The 27,694-nt window shown below is 41.4% G+C and overlaps 1 protein-coding gene across 1 annotated transcript; it reads right to left on the bottom strand.

The window, feature by feature from the left end:
• Positions 1–108: 108 nt before the first annotated feature.
• Positions 109–27,694, bottom strand: ZNF518B (zinc finger protein 518B). The gene is made up of 3 exons (XM_040335428.1): positions 27,514–27,694; positions 5,796–5,876; positions 109–2,278 (listed from the first exon to the last, which is right to left on the bottom strand). Exon 3 carries the CDS (start codon positions 2,039–2,041, stop codon positions 242–244), a length of 1,800 nt encoding a protein of 599 aa, XP_040191362.1. The 5' UTR covers positions 2,042–2,278; positions 5,796–5,876; positions 27,514–27,694; the 3' UTR covers positions 109–241.

Raw genomic sequence — 27,694 nt, 5'->3', positions numbered from 1 at the left:
TTTAGATTTGAACAGCATCATTATTATTGATGTTCGGTCACCTCAAGGCGTTAAAGGTCAAACGTGTGGGATGGATTTTTGTTCAGGTTGAAAGCAAAACAAGGCATCTCAAAACAAGAAGAAATGTCTCCTGTATTATAATTTCATACATGAGCCCCACCGTAAAATTAACAAGTGTCCAAAAGCATGTGCTAAAATATAAAGCATATCACCTTTAGAATCCCATCCAGGTTATTTTTATTCAGATAATTTTCCTACGTGTCTGTTTAGATAAGGATACTTTTAAAACCATGCCTTTAAACAAACTAATTGCTTTCATTATAGAAGAGGCTTCTATTGACTCCATCTCTGGATGGTTAAGAACAACTACAGGCTGGTTTTTGTGTGGCATCTTTGTCAGCTGATTAGCCTTAACAGGACAGAGTCTAAGAGTTTTCAACGCCGGAGCTGCAAACCTTTTGGTAAGAATTTTCCTCTTTGGTTTGACACTCTGGCTTTTCACTTTAAGTTGGACAAGTTCATTTTCCCTACTCACTCTGTGCCAAGTTTGCATTACATAGGAAAGTGGCTGCATAACTATTCTTTTATCATAAGATAAAAAGAGAGTCTGAGGATTACTAAACAGATTTGTCTCTTTTGTACTGAGGCGCTTTACTTTACGCCCTCCAATCTGGTTGTTTAGAGTAAAGGCAAATGTCTGGCTTTCAATGTTCTTGATATATGGCAATACTGGCTGGTTAGGGGGCAACTGTATTTCAGAACCTGTGTTTTTCACCTCCATTTTGTTTGTTTCAGGCAGTTCACTTTCCAGAACAGCTCTCTGTTCACGGAAAGCCTCAATTTCCACCTGTGATTTTGCTTCATCAAGTACCTTGGGTCCACCTTGACCTTCCATACCATTGAAAGATAAAGTAGTATCCACAATATTCTTTGATGCATTTGTGTTGGTGACAACAATGGGACTTTCCCATTGTATACCTTCAATGGCATTTTGGGAACCAGAACTAAGAGAAAACACAGATGATATAATGGGTCCATCTGAAATCTCAGTTTCATCAAAAAGATCATTGGTAACTTCATCCAGAGCGTTGATAATTTCATTATTAGGTTGACTGGTTAAGCCATTAGGTTGACTGGTTAAGCCATTAGGTTGACTGGTTAAGCCATTAGGTTGACTGGTTAAGCTGGGAGGGTTTTCATGAATTAGAGCAACCGTATTTTTTGTGGCCAATAGACTTTCCGTGCCACAGAGTGGTAATGAAGAGCCATTTGAAGACCCTATGCGGTTTTCCAATCTAACTATAGGTCCTGGAGCATTTTGTTCAGGTACATTTTTTTCCTTTGGGGGATAAATTTTTGTCCCATTTAAATCAGTCACCTCTAAACATTTTAATACTAAATAGCAAGTACCATTGGCAGGCTTCACTTCTACAACCTGAGCAAAACAGATGTCTGGTACCCTGAACGATGGTGGTGCAACAACGGTTAATGGCATCCAAGGACAGAGTTGTTGGTCTGTTGGTGAAATGACTTCCACTTCCACTTGATCTGCATTTGGATTATTATTTCTATTCAAATGAGAGCCATTATTAAACATGGCATTATCCACCTCACTTGGGAGGTCTAAAAGGTTTTTGGCTATAAGGTTTGTGTTATTTGGCAGAATCTCTTGCAGGCCGTTTCGGATTTGTGTTTGTACTATGTTAACAGAAGTGTTTTTGGAATCGTTTTCCAAAGTGCTCACCGAGCACGGAATCTTGCCATCACCATGAATTCTTTTAATGTGTTTTACAATGTAGTCATTTCTAATGGCCCCATAGCCACAGTACTCACAGGTATATGGAAACTTTCCACTGTGCGACACCAGGTGTCTTTGAAATTCAGATTTGGTGTAGGACTCAAAATTGCAGTGCGAACAAACATATTTCATCTCATTGTGAAGAGCTATGTGGATGTTGTACTTGTTCGGATCCTTTGTTGAAAATCTGCACTTTTCACAGTTGTACTTTTCAAGCATTTGCATTTGTGACAAACTGTTCATGGTGTTAATTGTTGGGGAGTTTGCCAGTTTACTTTAGAACTGCTTTTTGTTCAAATGACGATATGTATCTTCAAAGCATTTCAGGGTGCTACTCTTCACGGATCAATGAAAAATTGATTTGAGTACAGTTATCCAGACTTGAGGTCAATGATCAAGGAAAAAAAAAAATGTAAGGCATCCTTCCAATGTCTGTATTTTATTCTTCTTACTTTTCCCCCCTAATAGGATTTGGTAAACCTAAAGAAAACAAAAAAAACATTTTTTTTTTTTTTTTAAAGCATACAATAACTCACTAAAAATCTTATTAAACATTTAACATATATATGTAGCATATAAACTAGATGGTCAAAAGTTGGCAAACACCAGACCATGAAACCTGAACAAACTTGTTGGATATCCCATAGGCATGAATATGTGTTTGGGTCCATTCAGTCAAAACAGCATTTGTGAGGTCAGGCACTGGTGTAAGGCGAGAAGACCAGGCTCTCAAATTCATCCCAAAGATATTCAATAGGTTTTAGGTCAGCGCGTGGTGCAGGCCACTTCATTTCCTTTGCACCAAAATCATTAAACCACAGGGTTGATTTACTAAAACTGGAAAGCGCAAAATCTGGTGCAGCTGTGCATTGTAGCAAGATTCTAACTTCAGCTTGCTCAATTAAGCTTTGCTAAAAACAATTAAGCTTTGCTAAAAACAAAACAACAAAAAAAAAAAACACACAGCATATTGGTTTCTCTGCAGAGTTACATCAGATTTTGCACAGTCCATATTTAGTAAATGAAACCCCATGTCTTTATGGATAAAATCTTCAAATGTATTACGCTAGATCCAAATAAATGCTGTAAATCCTTGCTGTGTATATATATATATATATATATATATATATATATATATATATATATATATATATATATATATATATATATATATATATATATATATATTTTTATAACACACACACACACACACACACACACACACTCATCTCCCCAAGAACCAGGCACACAAGGATAAAAGCAAACAGTGCACTAGATTGTGCAGATAAAACCAATTTAAAAGTGAGACTAATGTTCAATGTGAGCTTTTTGTCGGAAATTCCGACCATATGTATGCTCCATCAGACATTTGCTTTTGGAATTTCTGACAAGAAAAATTTGAGAGCTGGTTCTCAATTTTTTCGACAGCAAAAGTTATTGTCGGAAATTCAGATTGTCGGAAATTCAGATTGTCTGTATGCAATTCGGACGCACAAAAATCTAACGCATGCTCGGAATCATTGAACTTAATTTTTCTCGGCACGTCGTAGTGTTGAACGTCACCGCATTCTTCAAGTTCAGAATTTCCAACAAGATTTGTGTGACCGTGTGTATGCAAGACAAGTTTGAGGCGAAATTCAGCCGGACAAAAAATCCACGGTTTTGTTGTCGGAATTTCCAATCGTGTGTACGTGGCATAAAGCTGCACTCTCACAAATGACTTAGTTCATACATATCACCAAATGAGCAGATGTGGAAGAATACCTATCACCAAATCACCTAGCTTTGTGCACAGGGGCATGGTCATGGCCAAAAAGAATAGGGGGGCCTTCGCCAAATTGTTTTCACAATTGTTTAAAGTATTTGTGTATACTGTAACATTAACAATACCCTTCATTGAAAAATACCTGAATGCATATACCTGAAGGAATGTGCACTTTTATACGTTTGACAATATACCATAAAGGTGTGATGGTCAAAAGGCCAAAGTTTTCTACGGAAAAAATCTCAGGTTATAAAACACAGTAAAAACAAAAATGTAAAAAAAATACAACACCAAATTGTTTTGTAGGTTCTTAAGTGACTTACACTCCGCCCCCCTCAGTCATATTTTCCCTAAACACCACAAATTTTTAAACATTTCTACCTGCTGCCTGCACTGATCCCTTGTCCGTTTGCCAAATAGATTTCTGCTTGCCGCCTAAACTGACCTATCTGCACATCCAATTGACTACATTCCTGTAAGAGACCAGGCCAGTGAACATGGCATTCCTGGGGGTGGTCACATACCAGTGGGCTAGGCTTGCTTGGCTAATAGGAACTAGAAAGGGGTAGAGAAAGGAAGCGCCACCTAAGTGCAGTATTAAAGAGGTTCTTTTAATGACACATTGTAAAAAACACACTTACAAGAAGGTCAGCTCTCTGAGGACAGCAGCCGCCATTGAACAGCCACATCACCTGCATTTTTAACCATTGAACTACCTGTTACTACTATTTCCAATGGACTAATCACCATACTCCTACCCATATATGTACTTCGTATCTGCGCTGACAGTTACCTCTCCTAATAGGAACTAGGACTGCTATAGGTGGCGCTACACTATATCATATTCCCTGACCACTCTTATAGGGATGACCATTACAGTTCACTGGATTTGACACAATTGGTATATATATATATATATATATATATATATATATATATATATATATATATATATATATATATATATATATATATATATATATATATATATATATATATATTATATATATATAATATATATATATATATATATATCCGGAATACCCTTTATCTCCATCCTACAGAGCAGGCAAGGAAGGAGTTTCAGAGGAAAAGTGTAGATCAGCTAGAACTGATCCCATGGAAATTATAATAGCATCCACTGTGAAGGCTAAAAGATCCCTGGAAACACACGTTCCCATTTTTATTGTTAAACCAAGAGGTCTTGAAACAGACCATTCTTGACAACTAAGGAAGTCCACCTGCCAATTCACCAGGTCTGGAACAAAGCTTAATTAAAGCAGAGCTCCACCCAAAAATGGAGCTTCTGCTTTTTGGAACCCTCCCCCCTCCGGTGTCACATTTGGCACCTTTCAGAGGGGAGGAGGGTGCAGATACCTGTCTAAGACAGGTATTTGCACCCACTTCCGGGAACCACTCGTGCAGCAGACACACCCTTACCCGCTGTCTCCTGGGAAATGCACTGTTCCCAGGAGAGAGCGGGGACTAGTAATGGCACGGCACGCTGCTCGCGCATGCGCAGTAGGTAACCGGGCAGTGAAGCTGCAACACTTCACTTCCCGATTCCCTAACCGAGGATGGCGGCGGGTGTAGCCAAGGGATGAGCGATTGCTCGTCCTCTGCTGACGACATCACGGGCGCGATGGACCGGTAAGAGTCATTTTTTAAAAGTCAGCAGGTGCAGTATTTGTAGTTGCTGACTTTCAAAAAAAAAAATTATTTGGCGGAACCTCCGCTTTAAAGATAGAATATGATACATTTCTCTTCGAGCTGTAGGATGGCTTCTCCTTGATGGTTGATACAAGTAACTACTGTAGCATTGTCTGAATGAATCCAGAATGGATCTTTCTTTGCACCAAGAGTGTCCAGAACTCATCCCCAGCCTTTATCACGATAATCTTCCAGACCAGAAAGGATAGATCCCCTAGCCTTTGTGGAGACATTGGCAGTTTGACAACATAAGGTGGGACAGAAGCACAGCTTGAAATACTAGCTTGTAGCCCCTGGACCCAAATGTCTGAAATGTCCCATGACCACAAGGGGCCTTCAAAAAAGGCCAACAGTAGGTATAGGATTTTGTATATGGGATTGTTTTTTTTTTTTTTTTTGATTGATTTAACTAGATGGACTTGTGTCTTTTTTCATGTTGCTAATGAATGGAGGGAAATAAAATACATCCAAAAGCCAATACAAATAAACAGGAAAAAAAATGTTGCCAATATGGCGGCTTACCTTTATAGATCTCCTATCCCTAACAGAAGATCTGTGGAAGTCACAGCTGGGCTTTAGAAACATCCAGTAGCAGCGTTTTCCCTAAAAAATAAAATAGAAATTATACAAATTAATTCCTGCCTATCCTGGAGGGATAGGGTATAGCTATGTCTCTCTCTGTGACAAGCTGGGCTGCATGTTATCTAGGGCTGCAACCAACAATTATTTTCATAATCGATTAGTTGGCCGATTATTGTTTCGATTAACCACTTTAGCCCCGGGCCTGTTTTTCAGAGTTGGTGTTTACGAGACAAAACCATTTTTTTTTTGCTAGAAAATTACTTAAAACCCCCAAACATTATATATATTTTTTTCACCCTAGAGAATAAAATGGCAGTCATTGCAATACTTTTTGTCACACCGTATTTGCGCAGCGGTCTTACAAGCGCACTTTTTTTGGAAAAAATTCACTTTTTTAAATAAAAAAATAAGACAACAATAAATTTGGCCCAATTGTTTTATATATTGTGAAAGATAATGTTACGCCGAGTAAAATGATACCCAACATGTCACGCTTAAAAATTGCGCCCGCTCGCGGCATGGCGTCAAACTTTTACCCTTAAAAATCTTGATAGGCGACGTTTAAAAAATTCTACAGGTTGCATTTTTTGAGTTACAGAGTAGGCCTAAGGCTAAAATTATTGCTCTCGCTCCAACGATCACAGCGATACCTCACTTGTGTGGTTTGAATACCGTTTTCATATGTCGGCGCTACTCGCGTATACGTTCGCTTCTACGCGCGAGCTCGTCGGGACGGGGCGCTTTAAAAAAAATTTGTTTCGCTTTTCGCATTTATTTTTATTTATTTTAGAATTTTTAACACTGAAAAAAAAAAAAAAATAATTATCACTTTTATTCCTATTACAAGGAATGTAAACATCCCTTGTAATAGAAAAAGCATGACAGGTCCTCTTAAATATGAGATCTGGGGTCAAAAAGACCTCAGATCTCATATTTGGGCTTAAATGCAAAAAAAAAAAAAATTTGGAAATGTCATTTTTTCAAATGACAAAAAAAAAAAAAAATATGTTTCTTTAAGAGGCTGGGCGGGACTGACGTTTTGACGTCACTTCCGCCCAGCAGAGCTATGGGGACGGGCGAAGGAGATTTTTCCTTCAGTCTCGTCCCCGCTCAGCTGCCGGATGGTCGCGATCTCCTCCGCCGCTACCGACGGCTCCGGTAAGCGGCGGAGGGCGCGGGAGAGCGGCGGGAGGGGCCCCTCTCCCGCCACCGATAACGGCGATCTCGCGGCGAATCCGCCGCGGAGACCGCCATTATCGTTAACACGGCCGCCCACAGAAGAGATGAATATCTCGATTGTGGCAGCAGCTGCTGCCGTTACCGAGATATTCATCTCTAAAGTGAGGACGTACAACGACGGTGGGCGGTCTGTAAGTAGTTAATCGGATAATAGCCGTAAAAAAAAAAAAATGCATTTTTACATTTTTTTTTGGACCAATTTGTTGTTGGGCAGATTACAAAACACAAATTGCCGCAAAAACACATATGCTTTTCTGCAGCTTCTCTATTGAAGTATATTGAACCAAAAATAAAAATAGCACCGTTTTGCGTTAAAAAGTCCTCGCCCTTTCCAAATACGCAGCAGCCAAAAAAAAAAAATCATGGATGTGAACGTGTCCCATAGGAAAACATGTAAATGAACTGTAGTGTGTTTCTGCAAAAAGCACCAAAACAGAGGTATGACCCAGGCCTGAGATGTTTAGAAACATAATGGGGTTAAAAAAAAACAAAAAGAAGTACAAAAAGAGCAAATAATCGCTACTGTAAGGGGTTCATTTTTTTACTGTAGGACAATGAAAGTAATATTTACAGTAGCGATTTGCTTTTTTGTACTTAAAAGGCTCATTTTAGTTTTTTTAACCCCCATTAATCGATTATGAAAATTGTAATCGATTAGTTGTTTCGGCCCTAATGTTATCTAGTTTGGCATTGGAGTTCAGGTAAGCTTGGTTCTGTGCCAAGCCCACAGCCACCCAGGACAGTGAAAGGGAGAGGGGAGATTTCCCATTGTCATTACATACTCTTTCACAATTTACACATTTTTTAGGCAGAGCTCAGCAAACCAAAGTACTTGATTAGCTATGAGCAGCGATTCTAATCATTCCCATGATAAACCTTTGTAACATACACTCTATTGGGATTATGGTTTTTCCTCATGGTTTACCAAACAAAAAATACAAACACCCAAAATCAGAAATGTCTTGTTCACCCTATTTTCCCCTCAATCTTTGGCGAGCATACCTTGCCTATCCATGATTAAATTACTGGATGCATATTGGTGTAGCTGGATACCAGTTTTCAATTTCTGCTATTGTATTACCTGATTTTAAATTAGAAATATTAATATCAGATTTTTATTTTTTTATCAATATACAAAATTAATTCCTGTATACCAGTGCAGAATAAAAAAAAAAAAAAAAAAAAAAAAAAAAAAAAAAAAAAAAAAGACTGCTTTTTGTCTAAAAAACAAAGTTTGCATTGGGTTCAGGAATTAAACATTTTATACAATATAGTATGCATTTATTGCTGTTGGCTCCTTGATGGGGAGATTTCCCATTATTTGAACAGTCAGAAAATAATGGGAAAAGCTCTCCAACAAGGACAAAGATGGCAGTAGAAATTAAAGTGTAACTAATAGCAAAACCATTTTTTAGTTTTGGATAGAGTTGAGAGAGATTAGAACACCATTCAGGTTTTCTTTGCCGTCTGTGCCTTCGTAAGCAAGATTCACCCTCTTTTTGCCACATTTACCATTATCATCGAGAGTGAAAGTTATGGATGCACCCAATGGGTTTTTTGGTGCCGAAATAGATTACCGAAAGTGACTGTTTTTAAAAAGTATTTTTATACGGGAAATGATCAGAGACTGGGGACATGGTACAAGAGATCAATGCAGCCTGCCAGTGCCCATCATATGCAGCCTGCCAGTGCCCATCATATGCAGCCTGCCAGTGCCCATCATATGCAGCATGCCAGTGCCTCACCAGTGCCCAGCATTTGCAGCCTGCCAGTGCCCATCATATGCAGCCTGCCAGTGCCTCACCAGTGCCCAGCATTTGCAGCCTGCCTGTGCCCAGCAGCCATCATTTGCAGACTGCCTGTGTCTCACCAGTGCCCAGCAGCCTACCAGTGCCCGTCTTGCAGCCTGCCTGTGCCTCACCAGCGCATCTAAACATACACATACAAAAACACACACACACACGCATACATACAAACATATATAGACAGCCTTTTTAAAAATTGGCAGCTGCAGCACTGTACCTTCACTCTCCATGCCGGGTACTGCACTGTAGGGGGAGGTAAAGAGCCCAGCACACACTGCTAGACACCTCTCCTTGCTTTCACTTTCAGAGAAAAGAAAACAAAGAGCGACCGGGATCCTGCACAGCAGATTTACACATCGGCTGAGGATCGGGGAGCCTGGTTCCATATGCAGCCACCGCTCAGGGAGGGGGGGCACACGGAGCCCCCAAGGGTCGCCTGCAGCATGGGCGAGGAGGGAGGTGAGAAGGAGAGAGTACAGACGGGCGCTCCAGAAAGACACCCCCGTGATGAGCAGCACCAGGGGCGGGACCATGACCAGCAGGCCCCCATCCCCATTTTCGGTGCCATTGTTGGCATGAATTCTTTTTTGGCAAATTGCCGAAAAGGTAATTTACGGACAAAATTTCGGTGCATCCCTAGTGAAAGTAAAAGAAAATCCCCACATTTCGGGTTGACATCAGAACACCAATAGCAGGGGATGTCTTCCAATGGGGACTCTAGTTCTAGTGACACACTGAAACTCCATCACTTGAGGGGATTTTCTATCACTTCCTGTTTTGGCTATGGAACAGAAAGTGAAGGAAAATCTCCCCATTGATATAAAGATGGCGAAAAAAACAAAAACAAAAAGAGGACAGGGGTTATAATCCTCCCGACGCAAGATCGAAATATAAGCCATTCCCCCGAAAATAATACGTAGTGATGGTCGTGTCGAATGCGTAGCGGCGCGGAGCGGTAAACAACACGTGATAGGCGTACTGTACTGGTGCGGAGCTCAGGAGCTGTAAAGAAGTCGTGCAGCCCTTCTTATCTGCTCCATCGTGACAGCTGCTACGGTGACCGGAGAGGTGTCGGCAGCACCATCAATAAGGTCAGCTCCCCCTGTCAGGTCCCGGTCTGTGAAAGGGAAAGCAAAAAGTCTCCTCAGTGAAGTGAGGAGCTGGACGCTCTGTCCTCAGGGGAAGAAGTAAAGCTGCTCCCCAGCACTGACCAGCAACAGTCTCTCACCCCACACAAACAAATGTAGATTGTTGTACCATACTTACCGGTAATACAAATAAGACATCCCCCGAAAATAAGCCATAGTGTGTTTTCTGGAGAAAAAATAAATATAAGACGGTGTCTTATTTTCGGGGAAAGACAGTAGCCATCTCTACACTATAATTGGCTGTGGCTGCGACATGCAAGCAGTTAGTATTCCTGACAGAATGGCCTGAGATTAAAAGCAGTTTAAAACTCAAGACCAAAAATATTTTCAAAAAAGTTCACAATCAGTAGATGTGGGGGCTGCATTGTTTTGTTTTTTTCCCCCCACCCTGTTTTCACCTGCTGATTTGTCCAGTAACACACCTCCTGTATTAGGAGTGCCTCCACTCTGGATGAAGCAGCACATTTGGACAGCAGCATTGTCAGTGATGGGGGTGGGTGAATACTGTAACAAGTTGAAGCCAAACTCTAGCTCGCACTGCATAAACAGTTATACAGCAACAGTTTACATAACGATAAAAGCTGATCACTGTATACATCTGCAAGAGAGCTTGTTCTTTTGAAAAACAGACTTACTAGCCAGATCACCAGGTAAAAAGATTTATGTTAAAAACAATGTATAACATTTATAGAGTAAACAAAGCCTAAAAAAGAAAACAAAATGGAGCCATCTTATATTTATATAAACATTTTACCACAACCAATCCTGTGAACTTTATGTGTCTTTGGTTATTAATGCAGGGGTTGACAAATTTGCTTGGAATCTAGGAGCCAGCTAAAAAAAGTCGCTTGGTGGTAAGCCAAGTCGCCAGGACCCCATTTCTAGTCGCCATGGCGACCTGGCGCCCGGGATTTGTCGAGCACTGTATTAATGAATGTGTAAACGGTATGCTATAAATGCGGTTAAAGTGCCCTGTGTCCAACTATAACATATGAATCTCTCAATCCATCAACAAAAATTTTAAATAAATCCAAAAGGATTTTTAATATGCTACTATTGCAATCCACAGATTCTGGCCAACACGGTACGATTGTTGGCCAACCAAGCATTCGATTTTTGTCAAAAGGGCGTGTACCAGGATCATGTCTTGCATACCAACGGTACACAATTGTCGTGCAACAAACACGAACATAGTGACGTACTACGAGGAATTTCAACTCTTGAGCGCCACCCTTTGGCTAATTTTGTGTTTGGTGAGCATTGATTTCGAGCATGCGTGCCTTCAAACCGTTGTCCAGCCGAAAATTTACTAGGCTCTCATCCAACATGTGTTGGCCGAAAGTTGGACAACAATTGTCTGAAGGAGCGTACCAATGGCAAGATTTTAGGACAGTCTGAAAAACAGACAATCCTCTGCCAACCATCGGAACGTGTGTACGAGGCTCAAGTCTCTAGCCTCCTGCTGACAAAGACAATGGGCCAGATTCACAAAAGAGATACGCCGTCGTATCTCTGTGATCCGCCCGTCCTAACTATGCGACTGATTCATAGAATCAGTTACGCATAGCTAGCCCTCAGATCCGACAGGTGTAATTGACTTACACTGTCGGATCTTAAGGATGCAATTCTAGGCCGGCCGCTAGGTGGCGAGGCCATTGTGGTCGGCGTAGAATATGCAAATGACTAGTTACGGCGATTCCCAAACGTCCGCACTGCCCGTCGATCTAACTTTGTTGTTTCCGTCGAGATACGCTGCGTAAAATTAGGGCTGAGCCCTAGGTGTTCCAAGCCATGTTAAGTATGGCCGTCGTTCCCGCGTCGAAATTTAAAAAAATCACGTCGTTTGCGCAAGTCGTCCGTGAATGGCGATGGACGCCATTTACGTTAACGTCTAAACAAATGACGTCCATGCGACGTCATTTAGCGCAATGCACGTCAGGTAATTTTCCCGATAGAGCATGCGCAGTACGTTTGGCGCAGGAACGCGCCCAATTTAAAGGGTGCCCGCCCCATTTGAATTAGGCGGGCTTGCGCCGAGCGCATTTACGTTACACCACCGCAAGTTTACAGGTAAGAGCTTTGAGAATCAGGCACTTACGCTGTAAACCTGCGGCGGTGTAATGTAAATCAGATACGTTACGCTGCCGTGGAGCAACGTAATTCTTTCTGAATCTGGCCCAATATCCTTTAAAATTGACCTGTATTTGGCTTCATCCACCTCGTCTTTAATCCTTTCCAGACTTGTAGTCCCTGTTGCCAAAACAATCCCCATAACATGATGTGAACACTAAGTTTTACCTTGGCGATTGTGTTCTCTGCATGATGAGCGGTTCTGGCCTTCTAAAAACTCCCTAAGAGGGTTATTTACTAAAACTGGAGAGTGCAGAATCTGGTGCATAGAAACCAATCAGTTTTCAGGTTTTATTGCCAAAGATTAAACAAGCTGAAGTTAAAAGTTGATTGGCTAAGATGAACAGCTGCACCAGATCCTAAATGCACCATTTTTAGTAACTCTCCCCCTATATGTTGTGCATTAAAGTCTGAAAGTTCTCTGGAAAGTGTAAACGGTTTTCTTTTTTACATATGCTCAATAAAAACCTTTGAGAAAAAAAAAACGTCTGAAAGTTGCCAAACCAGTTGACCTTTTTCATGTTTGTTTTGCCTTCTAAATGACTTCTGGAAAACGCCAAATGAGATTTGACTTTTTCCATTGGAAATTCCGACTGTGTGTGAGCCCATCGGAATATTTCCATCGGATATTCCGAGGAATTCGATCGGAGTTTACATAGAGAACATGTTCTCTTTTCCTCCAATGGAATTCCGACGCGAGTTTGGTCGGGCAAAAGCCAGATCGTGTGTACGAGGCATTAAACAAACTTTACCTAATCATAGTTTCAGAGGATGGCCTTCTCTGGCCAATGTTGTGGCTGTGCCATACACATTCCACAGTTTAATAGTGTATTTATTCGTGTTTCAGGTTTTTTCCTCAACCCCAACTGGTTTATCGCCTAAACTTGATTTAATAGCAACTTGGGCTTCATGAGGGTTTAGGTATGTTCTTTAACACATTCTAGGGATTTGGGAAACAGGTGTTTATATTTTATTATCATGAGATTTAAAGATGTTGTAACCCCCCCCCCCCCACACACACACACACAAAAAAAGCCCACACCTGTAAGACAAGGGCATAATAAGCTAGTATGCATTGCATACTAGCTCATTATGAAATACTCATCTTAGAACTAAGCCCCCCTCAGCAGAGCCCGCACACCGCTGACATGCTCCCCGGGGGTTACTTCTGGGGCTGTGGGGATTGGCATGTCACTCCAGTGCATGCATGCGGGAGCCACAGAACCCTGAAGAAACGTCGCGGGCGGCCATTCCTTCAGCGCACATGCGCCAATTACGTAATTGCCGCAGTATTCAGCAACTATCTCCTAAACGGTGCAAGTTTAGGAGATATTTACAGTACCTATTAGTAGGGTTGTCCCGATACCGATACTAGTATCGGTACCGATACCGAGCATTTGTGCGAGTACTTGTACTCGCACAAATGCTCTCGATGCCTGATCCGATACCCGTAAGTCGGCAGACGGAGCCAGTGGGGTAGCGTGGACGGCGCCGGGTGCATAAATTTAGGGGGACGCAAGGCAGTGTGTGTCACTGCCGGATCCGTCCCCCTAATGTTCCCGTGTCCCTGTGAATGGTCATGTACCGGGGCAGGCGGTGCTATCCGTGATCACGGCGGGGCTGGCCAATTCGTGATCACAGCGGGGTGAGCCTAGCCTATCCATGATCACGGCAGGGCTGGTCCCGCCTCCTCCTAGCCTCCGGACGATATGCTGTCTTCCCATCCTCCAGGCTCCCCCTCTCCTCCGGACACCCTCCCTTCACCTCCTTCAGGCTGATGGAAAACACAAGCTGCAGGTGAGACTGTCCGCCAGAGAGAGAGAGAGGTTAGAGGAGTTTAGACAAGTCAGTATTGCCTCCCTGTCTGTGCCCCATCCACCCCTCAGTGCCCCCTGTCATGTCCATTTTTAAAATTGTCACGACATAAAAAAAAAAAAAAAAAAAAAAAAAAAAAAAGTATCGGTATTCGGTATCAGCTTTTATATTTTACCAAAAACTGGGTAATTTGTTGCATTTTTGTGACCCCTGAAATCAACTTTTTTTTCCTACAGAAATGTTGTATTTCCTAGACCTTTGTGGTAATATAATGTGACAAAAAATTGGGACTACCACCACTTTATTCTCTAGTGTGTCTGCTTTCAGATGGACGGTGCCGTTGCCAGCAATAGGCTCCGATTTGACATGTCAAATTGGCTTGGTGTGAATGAGGGCTTATTGTGATAGCTTAATTGAACAAGCTAAAGTTAGAAGCGGATTGACAACTATACACAGCCGCACCAGATTCTGTGAGCACCAGTTTTAGTAAATCTCCCCCACGGTTTATAGCGCTGTAAGCAGACTTTTAACAAATCAATTATGGTTTACTCACAAAAATAAATACATGATATCTGTTTTCAACATGAAAAATTTACCCAACGAAATTTTGAAAAAATAAAATAAAACCAGTAAACCAATATTTATAAAGCAGTGAATGTGACATTCACAAAATTTAATGCAGGCAAATCCCTATAAATTTTAAAACACATGCACCAGGAGGATTTATCTGCAGTGAATGTTACATGTATCCGTATATGTTTCCGGTAACTGGGGATAGCTAAACTTTTAAAAAATTTACATAAAAAATTTCAGTTCCACACCTTGACTATACTCACATGACTATACTTATTTTATAGATTCTAGCAGACAAACAAATGACATATGCATGTTATACAACACACTATAATATTATAATAGATTAAGCCTCGAAAATTAAAACAATAAAACTATATTTTAGTTTTCTAGGTTAACAGAAAGAAACAAAACATAACTAAAACCACCAAAGAACAACATTATAAAGCAAGGTGCAGACTGAATGTCAACGTGCCCTATGAACTGATAATAAAGCCAACCTTAAAAGGGAATGTATACTGGTTTTGTAGACATTTTCTAGTTAAAAACTAAAAAATGAAATTTAATAAGACATTTCTTGTATGCCAGGTAAATATGAAATATTGCATATTAATATTTTGTATTCTCCTATTAGCCCTTAGGTAGAAAAAAACAAACAAAAAACACACACACTGAAAAAAAATAAACTGACTGACATAATATTTTCTGATCATTTATCAGAAGGCTCAGTCAAACATTTTAACGAGAGACAGCCTGCCTGAGAGAAAACAAAAAATCATTTGCAGGTTTGTTTTTACATTTATACATTTAACATAGGGTTCGACAAACCCCGGACGCCAGGTCGCACTTGCGACTAGAATTAGTGACCTGGCACCCAGGGTGGCAGAGCTGGGGTATCCTGTGCTCGTCGGCCAGCCTGCCCCCCACCCGCGATCTCGTCGTGCCGCGACGGCCGCAAATTGAGGCCGCGGCTTTGCGACCTATGCTTCCCAAAGGTGTTACAGGGGTACTGGAGCGAGGTGAGCTGCCGGCCGGGATGGGTGAGATGAGAGAGTATGCAGACTGTCATGGAGCCGCTGCAGAGAGCACAGAGATAGGCGGTGGGCGCTCCGCCTCCGGCCGCCTCTCACTCTGGGGATTGGGGAATTCCTGGGGGGGCGGGGCCACCTACGTCACTGCCACGGGGAGACACTCAGTAAAAGAGCTGCCTGGAGGCTGCAGAGTGCACAAGTCAGTCACATGATCACACACAGACATAGTAAAAGCCTTTGGGGAGAAACCACAAGTTCACAGAGCCTGAGACATGGGCTTAGTTGGGCTCTCTTCTACCTTAATTGCCAACACCATCCACCGTGTGCAATATGCTGCAAACCACAGAGATACCCATATAGCTGTGAAGGGTTGAAAACTCATCTTTTTAATTACAGACTCCTGAGCTGCTTAGGTTCTCAACTAGGAAAGACACAGAGTAGCCAATTACCCACAGACACTATCTTATATAGGCCTACAATAAAAGGAGCACTAGAAAAAAAAAATCCTGATTTGTTGAGCGCTGTCAAATACTGAATAAAAAAAATAAAAAAAACAGTTAAAGTTAGCCCAATTTTTTTTTTATATTGTGAAAGATAATGTTATGCCGAGTAAATTGATACGCAACATGTCACGCTTCAAAATTGCGTCCACTCGTGGAATGGCGACAAACTTTTACCCTTTAAATCTCCATAGGCGACGTTTAAAAAAATTCTACAGGTTGCATGTTTTGAGTTACAGAGGAGGGCTAGAATTATTGCTCTTGCTCTAACGATCGCGGCGATACCTCACATGTGTGGTTTGAATACCGTTTACATATGCGGGCGCTACTCACGTATGCGTTGGCTTCTGCGCGCAAGCTCAGCGGGACGGGGAACGTTTTCTGGCTCCTAACTTTTTTAGCTGGCTCATAGATTCCAAGCAAATTTGTCAAACCCTGATTTAGCATAACATAAAAAAAAAAAAAACTGGAACCAAAGCAAACTTATAAAATATCTTTTTAAAATATTGCCTACAAATATATTTACAGCTTAAGGGCTCTTTCACACGGGCGGACCGTATGTCCGCTTTTTCATCCATCCGTATACGGATGAAAAAGGGACAAAGGGACATACATTGGTCCCTATGAGATTGCGGGTGTCAGTGGATGAACATCCGCTGACCCCCGATCTCACCCGGCTCCGCAATCCTCCGATTCTGTATTTTTTCAGCTGCTGCGTATTTGCAAAGGGTCAGGGGCTTTTTTTAACGCAAAACTGAGATTTTTTGGTTCAATATATTTAAATGGAGAAGCAGCAGAAAAGCATGTAATGCATTTTTGCAGCAATTTGTGTTTTTTAATCCGCCCAACAAAATTGGCCAAAAAAAAAAGGCAAAACCGCAAATGGCAGCAAAATCACGTGCGCAAAAATTAAAACGCACAGCAAAAAGCACTGCAAAAACCGATCAAAAGCAAAACTGCATAGGTGTGTGCCGAGCCTTATGCTGGCCACACGGATCATTTTTCAGACGAGAAAATTCATACGAAAAATCTTTGTACTTTCGCTGAATGAGAGAATGTTGTTTGAAATGTTCACTTGCCTTTAACTTTGTTTTTAAAAGGAATGCAACTTCTGAATGAAAACCACATGCACTGTCTGAAAATTCCTTTGACCAAGAAGTTGTCTATTAGTTCAAAATGTTCCCGTCACTGTGGATGAAAACGAATGTCGATTTGACCCCACTAACAATTAGAAAATCGAACGAACATTCTTAAGATTACATTTTTTTTTTTTTAAGGAAGACATTGTTTTTGTATGGCCTGCATATAATATATTACAGCTCTGTTTGAAAATCGGCAAAACAGTCCAACGTTTTTTCTCTTTAAATAAAAAAATTTTTTATCCGAGTCTGATGATATTTACCAGATTCCACCTCTAACAGTATATAAAGTATATCTCTTCTGTCGGTTATTCTCAGAGTGGATCCGATATTTTGCTCCCTAACCATATAGTTGGTTATTTATATTTACCACTGCATAGAGATATTTAAGAATAAATTGCCTTTTTGTTTCAACTTTACATATTAACTCAATTATACACCACAATTTTTTTAAGGTTATTAACTGAAACTAATCGATTTAAAAAAAAAAAAAATCGTTAGTGGCAGCCCTACACTCAACTCTCTTCCAGTTTTAAATGCAGCACCCCGAGTGACGTAACCAGCTGTCACCAGCGCAGTGAGGTGTCACAATACTACTCTGCAAGGGTGATCTGGATTTTTTTTCTTATACACTATGATTGCTTATACAGCGATTACTGTACAAGCAATCGTTTTAAATTGCTTTAATTGACAACAGCCATCTTACTATTTTGATTGGCTACATACAGCTATCACATGATGCAGGTTCACTGAATAGCCCTGTACCATGTGATCACATTTTAAAATGCAATTGCTGTGATTGGTCACAGTGATTACATGATACGTGGGCCAAAAAACAGCAGCGCGATACTGAGCACTGATCTGTTGTAACAGGATTGTGCCGCTGCAGGAGGATGTTCCTGGACAGCACCCGTCAGGCCATAGTTTTATAATAGGCTGGTCGGCAAGGCCTGACCTGGCACTGTACAGGCGACTGCAAGTAAATTTTGTGTTTCAGCTTTGTACCTCTCTATTGGCTACAGAAGCTCAGCATATTTCACTTAGGGATTGAGGGGTGGCAGGGTTGCATTTCTAAGAACCCACAAGGAGGTCCTGTTCAAACTTTGTGATGTTAGTACAGAGACACCCCACGCTGAGCTATTGTTTTATTGGGGGGGGGGGATTTACTTATCGAACAGATATAACAAAACAATTTTAGTGGCATATTTGACAACGCAAAATAGGAGTGCATTGTTAGATTTTACAGTCAACCTGTGTTGACTGTAATATGTAGACTGCCATTGCTGAGTTCTTTCTGAAGATAGCAGGAGTCTGGCTGACTCTTACTTCAATACCTTCAATGTTAGTGACCTGGAACACGCAAAGTAGGCCTTAGAAAGCCAAAACAGTTCATCTTTTCGCTTGTAAAGGGAATTTGTAATTTCTGCATATAATTGTATTCCATTTTGTATGCTTTGCCCATGTATTGCATACTCCACACAGCACTAATAATGATGTTTTGATTAAATATTGCATTCTTTTGAGCAGGGCTGTGGAGTCGGTAGATAAATGTTCCGACTCCTCAGTTTTATGTACTTCCGACTCCCCGACTCCTCTGTATTAATATGCGAATGTATTTTATACATTCCTTGAGGGAAAGAAACGCAACCTACCACAGGACTACTGGCTGGGAAGCCAACAGTCTACTGTATTGCACAGTTTAAGCAAAAGACAAACACAATGAAAACAATCAAGTGGCTGGATAGTAGCAGCAGGCATAAACATCAGGAACAGGATCTTTACCAGTTCAAAAATACAAACCACATTATTTGGTTGTTTTAGAACAAAAACAAAGCTTATCTATAATGAACCAAAAACAAAATCTGTAAAACCTAGAAATGGTTTATATTCAGGGCTTTTTTTCCAGGGGGAACTTGGGGGAACTCAGTTCCACCACATTTGGCTCAGACCCTTTGGTGCCTGCTCACCACAATCACTTGTAAACAACAAAGTCTGGTTTCTGTATTTACAAGTGACAGCTCTGCACTCTGTGTGTAACCCCCCCTGAACTCTGCACTCTGTATGTAATGCAATCCTGATATTTAATGCACTTTTAAGACCCTTCTACTGTTTGTGAAATCTGAATGAGGTTGAGTTCCTGCATCTATTTTCTGAGAAAAAAAGCTCTGTTTATATTAATCTTGAAATGTAGTTATAGGCTTAGCAAATGCAAATCAATTCAATGTAGAGTTCTAAGGAAGAGAATTGCCTCTGCCAGATCCTCTTTCATAGAGGCTCTTAAGTCAGACTTTATTATTTTTAGGGCTGAAAATAATCTTTCGACACCGATTTGGGTGGGTGGCATTGCAGTAACTATTCTGGCCACATCACTAACGATCTCTGGATAAACAAGGATGGCTTCTTCAACAGTAAGTTTTGATGAGCGATCATACTTTTCAACTTCTTTTAGTGCTTTATAAAACTCCTGTTGGAATTTTTTTATTTGGACACTTACTGGTTCTCTAACATGCGTTCCCTGTAAAAGCAGAACACAACACTATGGAAAGTATAAGTATTGCAGCTCCTAATTGTGCGGTGCGTGCCATATAGTGAAGCACATGAAAAGCATGCTTCTTCACGGTCACTTAACGTGTTCGTTTTGCGGTTACGTGAGGCACTGCATGCATTGGTCTTTATTCTTACAGTAGAGAAGTCATTAATTATAACTTTTTGTGAATTGGGACATTTAAACTTGCTTTTTTTTTTTTTTAATTCCAATCTAAATTTAGTAGGAGTCGGAGTCGGTGCATTGTTTGCCGACTCCAGGTACTCAAAATTTCCCCCGACTCCTCGACTCCGACTCCACAGCCCTGCTTTTGAGTCCCGATTAGAATTTAGCCTGTCTATGTTACGCCCCGTGTTACCATAAAAGTACCATTGTAATATTAATGTGATACCTGCATAATCAAATGTATTAAAAAAAACTGTGCGTCACAAACAGAACAGCTATTTGGAAAGATGCCGAGTGTATCTTTAGTGTCTGTTCCCTACTACAGTACTTAAATATGGGTTTGGAGGTTTATCCATAATCATACTTACCTAGGTGGATGCTGCATCTGTCCCCCGGCACCTTTACACCGAGCGATTGTACATCGCCAATGGCTCGGTTCTTACAGATACCCAAGCAGAGAGCTGGCGACTGTCAATCAGCATCTCTCCGCTCTGCTCCTCCATGCTCACTGAAGCTCTGAACTGTGGAGGGGACAGAGTGGCCGTCTAAGGCTCTCAGCGGCTCGCTGAGAGGGGTATTAGTCCAGGCACCTGGCGGATCCATGAGTAGCAAGAGGAAAACTTACCCAAGCTCTACCGCTATATCAGTGGTTCTTAACCTGGGTTCGATCGAACCCCAGGAGTTCGGCGGAGGTCACACAGGGCCGCCGGTACAAGGCAGGGGCGGACGGGTGCCCATTTCGTATAGGAGGGGGGGCACAGCCGCAGGTGAAGCTCTGCCACGGCTGCCAGCGGCACTGTACAAATTGTGTGCCAAGTGCACTCCTGCATCCGGGACCGTCAACCTCCCGGCTCCCTTTCCACTCACGTCACTCCACTCACGGCCGGAAGGGGGGGGGACTCGGAGCGCTGCGCAGAGAGCTGTGTGTCAGCGCTGCCTGTGACGAGCTAGAGAGGCAAGGACTAGTCTCGAGGAGCCTGCCTGACTAGTGGAATTTGAACCTAGCAGACAGTGTGCTAAAAAAAAAAAAAAAAAAAAAAGACTACTGAACTTGTTTAATAGTAAGTAGAACCTGTTAAGAGCACATACGGTAATTAAATGGCTGGATTGGGGGGGGGGGGGGGGAGGAGGCTGACTGAGGTGAGGCGACCAGCACTTTATTAATATAAAATGGCAGATAAAAAAAATGTTTTTGTGTTATTTTAAATGAGCCTTCTCTGAAGAGCAAAAATTATATATATATATATATATATATATATATATATATATATATATATATATATATATATATATATAATCAGCCTCACTATGCCATCACATGCATCCTCTGTGCCATCAATTGTCGCCACTGTGCCCATCACACGCAAAATCATATTTTATTTTTCCAATTAAGAAGGATTCGGTGAATGCGCATATGAAACTGGTGGGGTTCAGTACCTCCAACAAGGTTAAGAACCACTGCGCTATATAGTATAGTTGGTGTGTAGAGTAATTGGTGCTCTGGATAATAAAGCTCACAAGTGATCCATAGAAAATACAGGCCGGTAACTCGATAGCTTCTCCATAGAAAATATTTATTGAAGCATTACAGCAGTAACATACAAAAGATCGGCAAATACTTGGTCAAGATTGCAACAAGAAAAAAATTAAAATCGCGATAACGATTCCTGACAATTAATCGTGCATCTCTAATACACAGCAAATAAAAATACCAGGACAGTAGGAAAAGCTACCCAAATCAGTCATTTCGCAAAGTAGACACCCCAAGGTGTCGGTTTCTTTCTCTCGTTTTTTTCAATTACTTTTTTGGAAAAAGAAGAAACATTGCAATTTTGAAAGGGTTAAAACATAGAGCTTGGTGCACTAGATACATTACAATGAGAGATTGTGGTGAAGGGGTTAATGTCCAGGTCACATACAGTGGGAGAATGAAGACTAAGGGATTAATGTACAGATGTGTGGGGTAAGGGAGGTGAGGGGTTAATATACAGGTCGAATAAGAGAGTCTAGATGGAGCAGACATATACTGTAGAGCAGCCTTTCTCAACCAGTGTGCCCCGGCACACTGGTGTGCCGTCAGAGGTTCTCAGGTGTGCCGCAGGATCAGTGGAGAGAAGGCTGTCAGATGAGCTCTCCTGCCGAACTGTGAGAAGCTCTGTCGGCTTCAAAATAGAAAGTAAAGTGCAGAGGAGTGTGCTGTGCTCTCTGCTTCCCCCTAGAGTGCAGTACCCGGCTCAATGAGGAATCTAGAAAGGTACTGAGCTAGAAGCTATTCATTTTAAAATGGCTTTATACATGTGTCTGTGTGTGTGTGTGCACATGTGAGTGCATGTATGTATGTATGTATGTGTGTGTGTGTGTGCGTGTGTGTGCATGTAGGTATGTGTGTGTGTAAGCATGTGTGTAAATGTAAGCATGTGTGTATGCGTAAAGTGAAAAAAAGTGGTATATAAATCCATAGTTTTTTTTTTCACTTTATTTTTCTATATGAGTGGGTATTGTAGCGCTGCACTCCTTTGTATTATGTCTTGCTTTGAAGTTTTTGTGCTGAACTTTAGTGCTAGCTGCTTCATTTATTTAATTTATTTTTTCAACATATGATACACAATCATTTTTTATTTTCACCAATTTCCTTTAGCGCTGCGTCAGCCTTAGGGCTTTTCTCTTTTCCATGTGTGTATGCATGTAAGCATATGTGTAAGCATGTGTGTAAGCGTGTGTAAGCATATGTCTGTATGTATGTGTGTATGTTACTTTTAATCCTGACCCCCCCCCCCCATTCCTGTACCATCAGAATGGCTTTTGTAGGGCTTGTTTAATAGCAGCAAGGACTGCTGCTCCTCTGAAAAGCAATCCATGCACAGATCGCTTTTCAGAGGCATTTGACAGGCGGTAAAGAGGCATTATGTTGCTTCCTCACCACCTGTTTTAGGCCCGTAAATGCAGCATCACTACACTGCAACTGTGCAATGCACACAGTTGCGGGGTAGTTTCAGTGCAGCCCTATTCACCCTCGGTATACCTCCAGTTGCAGCCACAGCATGTGAACACCCTCAGCTGCTGCCTCTGCAGCTAAGGTGGAGAAGTTGGGGGTGGTAAAACAGTTCAACCATGTGGTTTTACCGCCCCTATGACATGTGAACAAGTCCTTGGTTCACATCTGTGTAGCTGCATGTAGGGCAGTCCATTAATTTCCGTACCCACAAAATGCAGGGAAACAAGTCCCCAAACTTTTTTTTTTTTAAATTGCACTGCAGCAAAAGCACCACACGTTTTCCAATCTGTGGGGGTACCATTAAGAAGCAGAGCATTTGTCTGTGAGCACAATTTTGCCCGTGTTCTGCGACACACCGTAATGTGAACCAAGCCTTGGACTGGGGTGCCTCAAGACTGAAAATACTTTTTAAGGGTGCCCCGACTAGAAAAAGGTTGAGAAACACTGCTGTAGAGGAATGAATGATAGGACACTATTAATGGCACTGGTATTGGATTGCACGGCTGCTCACACTTCTACAAGAAGCTTTGGTATGTGGGAGGAAAGCTGAGTGGGCTGCATACTGCAGCCATTGTTTACATTGCATGATGCTGTGCTTGGTCAGAGCGATCACATGGTACAGTTTTTTTGTGATCGGCACTGTTCAATGATATATGAACTGATTTATGATATGAATTAGGGCCGAAACAACTAATCGATTATGAAATTAATCGATTACAATTTTCATAAATCGATTAATCGGCCAGTAACATAATGGGGTTAAAAAAAAAAAAAAAAATTAACCCTTTATAGTACAAAAAAGCAAATCGCTACTGTAAATATTACTTTCACTGTCCCACGGTAAAAAAAATTAACCCCTTACAGTAGCGATTATTTGCTCTTTTTGTACTTATTTTTGTTTTTTTTAACCCCATTATGTTACTAAACATCTCAGGCCTGGGTCACACCTCTGTTTTTTGGTGCTTTTTGCAGAAACACACTACAGTTCATTTACATGTTTTCCTATGGGACACGTTCAGATCCATGATTTGTTTTCAGTTGCTGCGTATTTGGAAAGGGGGAGGAGTTTTTAACACACAACGCTGCTATTTTTATTTATTTTTTATTTAATATACTTCAATGGAGAAGCTGCAGAAAAGCATGTAATGTGTTTTTGTGGCAATTTGTGTTTTGTAATCCGCCCAACAACAAATAAGCCCAAAAAAGCGCAATTTTTTTTTTTTTAAGGCTATTGTCCGATTAATTGAAACAACAATCGGCCAACTAATCAATTTTGAAAATAATAGTTAGTTGCAGCGCTAATATGCATGTAAAATTATTAGACTTCAATGTACAATTTTTAGTACATCATCACCACATCGTTTTCAGATACTTTTATTTATGCGATTTTGTGTCATCTTATTTCTTAGCCCTGAAGAAAGGGAACACTTTCACCCAAGGACACACCAATACCATTTTTTTTTTTTTTTTAAAAGTGGAGTTCCACCCATAAATATAACATTACATCAGTAGTTTTTTTTTTTTTTAGATGCCTTCAAAGTGTTGTTGCTAGGCAGAATAGTTAATCTTCCCACTTCCTGCACCTAGGTGCTTAATGCTTCCTAACCTACACCGCACAGACTCCTGGGAATGTAGTGGGTGTAACTTTCCAGGAGTCTGTGCACTCCCCAGTCTCAAAGAATCATGTGACTTGGACAGCACGGGTGCCGAAACCTGATCTGACACTGCTTGTGCAGCACTGAGCATGTGCGAGATCTGCAAGGCTGAAATCCAGGAAGTCATACAGTCTGGCTTCATGATGCCCACACTTAAGATGGCCCCAGTCAATTTATATTTTATAAAGTGTCTAAATGCTGTAACAACCCAACAAAACGGACCTTAGTTTACAGACTAACTTTACTAGAATACATTAAGCTTGTGTATTACAGGGGTATTTATATATAAAAAGTGAAATTGTGGCCGGAACCCCGCTTTAAGACAGAGAACCAATACTTTAGTATTCACCAACACCGATTCCCACCGCAAATGTTATGTTTAAACTTCAGCAACGGTACAAAAGCATTGACACGTTATGTACCATTTTTTTGCACTTTTTTTTTAATGTGAAACGTGAAAAGATATGTTAACCACTTCAATACTGGGCATTTCCACCCCCTTCCTGCCAATTTGCTGTCGCACTTTGAATGACAATTGGGCGGGGCGATCATGCAACACTGTACCCAAATTATTTATTATGATTTTTTCCCCCTCACAAATAGAGCTTTGTTTTGGAGGAATTTTATCACAATTTTGACACATTTTTGAGACCATTTTCACAGCAAAAAAATGCATTAAAATCTTTTGGAAAAAATAAAATGTATAATAAATTTTATATATATATATATATATATATATATATATATATATATATATATATATATATATATATATATATATATATATATATATATATATATATATATACACATACATATATATATACACATACACACACACACACACACACACACACACACACACACACACAGTAAAACCTTGGTTTGCAAGCATAATTTGTTCCAGAAACATGCTTGTAATCCAAAGCACTTGTATATCAAAGCATTTTTTTTACAGAGTATAAAAGAGAAGAGAGGCGCCTCTAAGTTGTTCCTTCATTAAATGTAACCATATTGCTACACTTAGAGGCGCCTTTCTTCTTTTTATACTCAGTTGTGACATGACGCTACTTCTATATCAAGACATTGCTTGTATATCAAGTCAAAATGTATTAAAACTTTTTGCATGTCTTACAAAACGCTCTCAAACCAAGTTACTCTCAAACCAAGATTTTAATATAAATAAAATAATAAAAAAAAAATTGCAATATGTGTATATTGATTGGTTTGCGCCAAAGTTATAGCGCCTAAAAAATAGGGGGATAGATTTATGTTTTTTGAATAGTAATGATCTGATCTTTATCATGACTGTGACATTATGGCGGACACATCGGATGCTTTTGACACCATTTTGGGACCATTGTCATTTATACAGCGATCAGTGCTAGAAATATGTATCGATTACTGTATAAATGTGACTGGCAGGGAAGGGGTTAAATGTGTTACCTAGGGAGTGATTCTAACTGTAGGGGGGGACTTATAAGGGGAGGAGACCCGTGTTCATTTGTACTGGGAACACACCATCGGTCTCCTCTACCTGACAGGACGTGGATCTGTGCGTTTACACAAATCCACATCCCTGGCTGTTACCAGTAATTGCGGGTGCCCGGGAAGACATCGCGGCGACGTCATATGATGCCTGCCCAGGATGGGAGATCCCTCCTGCGCACGCCATACGTGGGTAGGGAAGTGGTTAAAGGTGTAAAAATATTAAACTAACAAAGCAAGCAAAAAAAAAAAAAAAAAGGTTTTAATTATTAGTAGTTTATAAAATAGAAGAGAACAAAAAAAAAAAAAAAAAATCATCAGAATAATTATATGGAGGAGAATAAGGGGTTAAGGACGATTAGAGAAAAATTAAGGGTTAATAAGGGGTTAAACAGACCAGCATTTAAAAAAATAAATACATTTGTTTTACTTTGCAACGGCGCTTTTAACCCTTTTTCGACTAAAAATAGTAATATATGGTGTATGGGGTGCGAGTGATCCCCCCTCCGCCAGTCATATATTGGGGTGTCAGGGTGACCCCCTCCTCCAATCATATATTGGGGTGTCAGGGTGACCCCCTCCTCCAGTCATATATTGGGGTGTCAGGGTGACCCCCTCCTCCAGTCATATATTGGGGTGTCAGGGTGATATATTGGGGTGTCAGGGTGATATATTGGGGTGTCAGGGTGATATATTGGGGTGTCAGGGTGACCCCCTCCTCCAGTCATATATTGGGGTGTCAGGGTGACCCCCTCCTCCAGTCATATATTGGGGTGTCAGGGTGATATATTGGGGTGTCAGGGTGACCCCCTCCTCCAGTCATATATTGGGGTGTCAGGGTGATATATTGGGGTGTCAGGGTGATATATTGGGGTGTCAGGGTGACCCCCTCCTCCAGTTATATATTGGGGTGTCAGGCTGCTCCCCCTCCAGTCATATATTGGGGTGTCAGGGTGATATATTGGGGTGTCAGGGTGATATATTGGGGTGTCAGGTTGTCCCCCCCTCCTGTCATATATTGGGGTGTCAGGGTGACCCCCCTCCAGTCATATATGGGGTGTCAGGATGTCCCCCCTCCAGTCATATATGGGGTGTCAGGATGTCCCCCCTCCAGTCATATATTGGGGTGTCAAGGTGATGATATATTGGGGTGTCGGGGTGACCCCCCCTCCACCAGTCATATATTGGGGTGTCAAGTTTCTCCCCCTCCAGTCATATATGGGGTGTCAGGGTGAGGTTTGCAGTGCACTGTCCCCTATAGGGGGGTCATATTCAGTATAATTGGGGGGTGACGTTGCCATCACGTACATGTATCCCGCACCCATCACCCACCCGCACATGGCTGTGATTAACCCCCCACATGCCGCTCCTTCTCCTCCCCGGGCTCTCTCCCCGTTGTCGCGCCGTGCCCGCTCTCCCCTCTCACTCACCGGGCCGCACGCAGCTTTCCGCACTCCTTTGTCTAACCATCGGCGATCCCGGGCTGACACCGGCTCCCCTCCGAGACACCCACCACCATGGAGCCCGCTCCCCCCGCACCGCCAACAAACACACACCGCGCCTCTGGCCCTGCGATACGAGACGTCACCAGTCCTCAGCACTGCCCGCTGA

Source organism: Rana temporaria, chromosome 1 (assembly GCF_905171775.1).
Source record: "Rana temporaria chromosome 1, aRanTem1.1, whole genome shotgun sequence".
NCBI classification, from domain to species: Eukaryota; Metazoa; Chordata; class Amphibia; order Anura; family Ranidae; genus Rana; species Rana temporaria.
The sequence above is the reverse complement of the archived record's forward strand: the minus strand, read 5'-3'. Positions and strand labels throughout refer to the sequence as shown.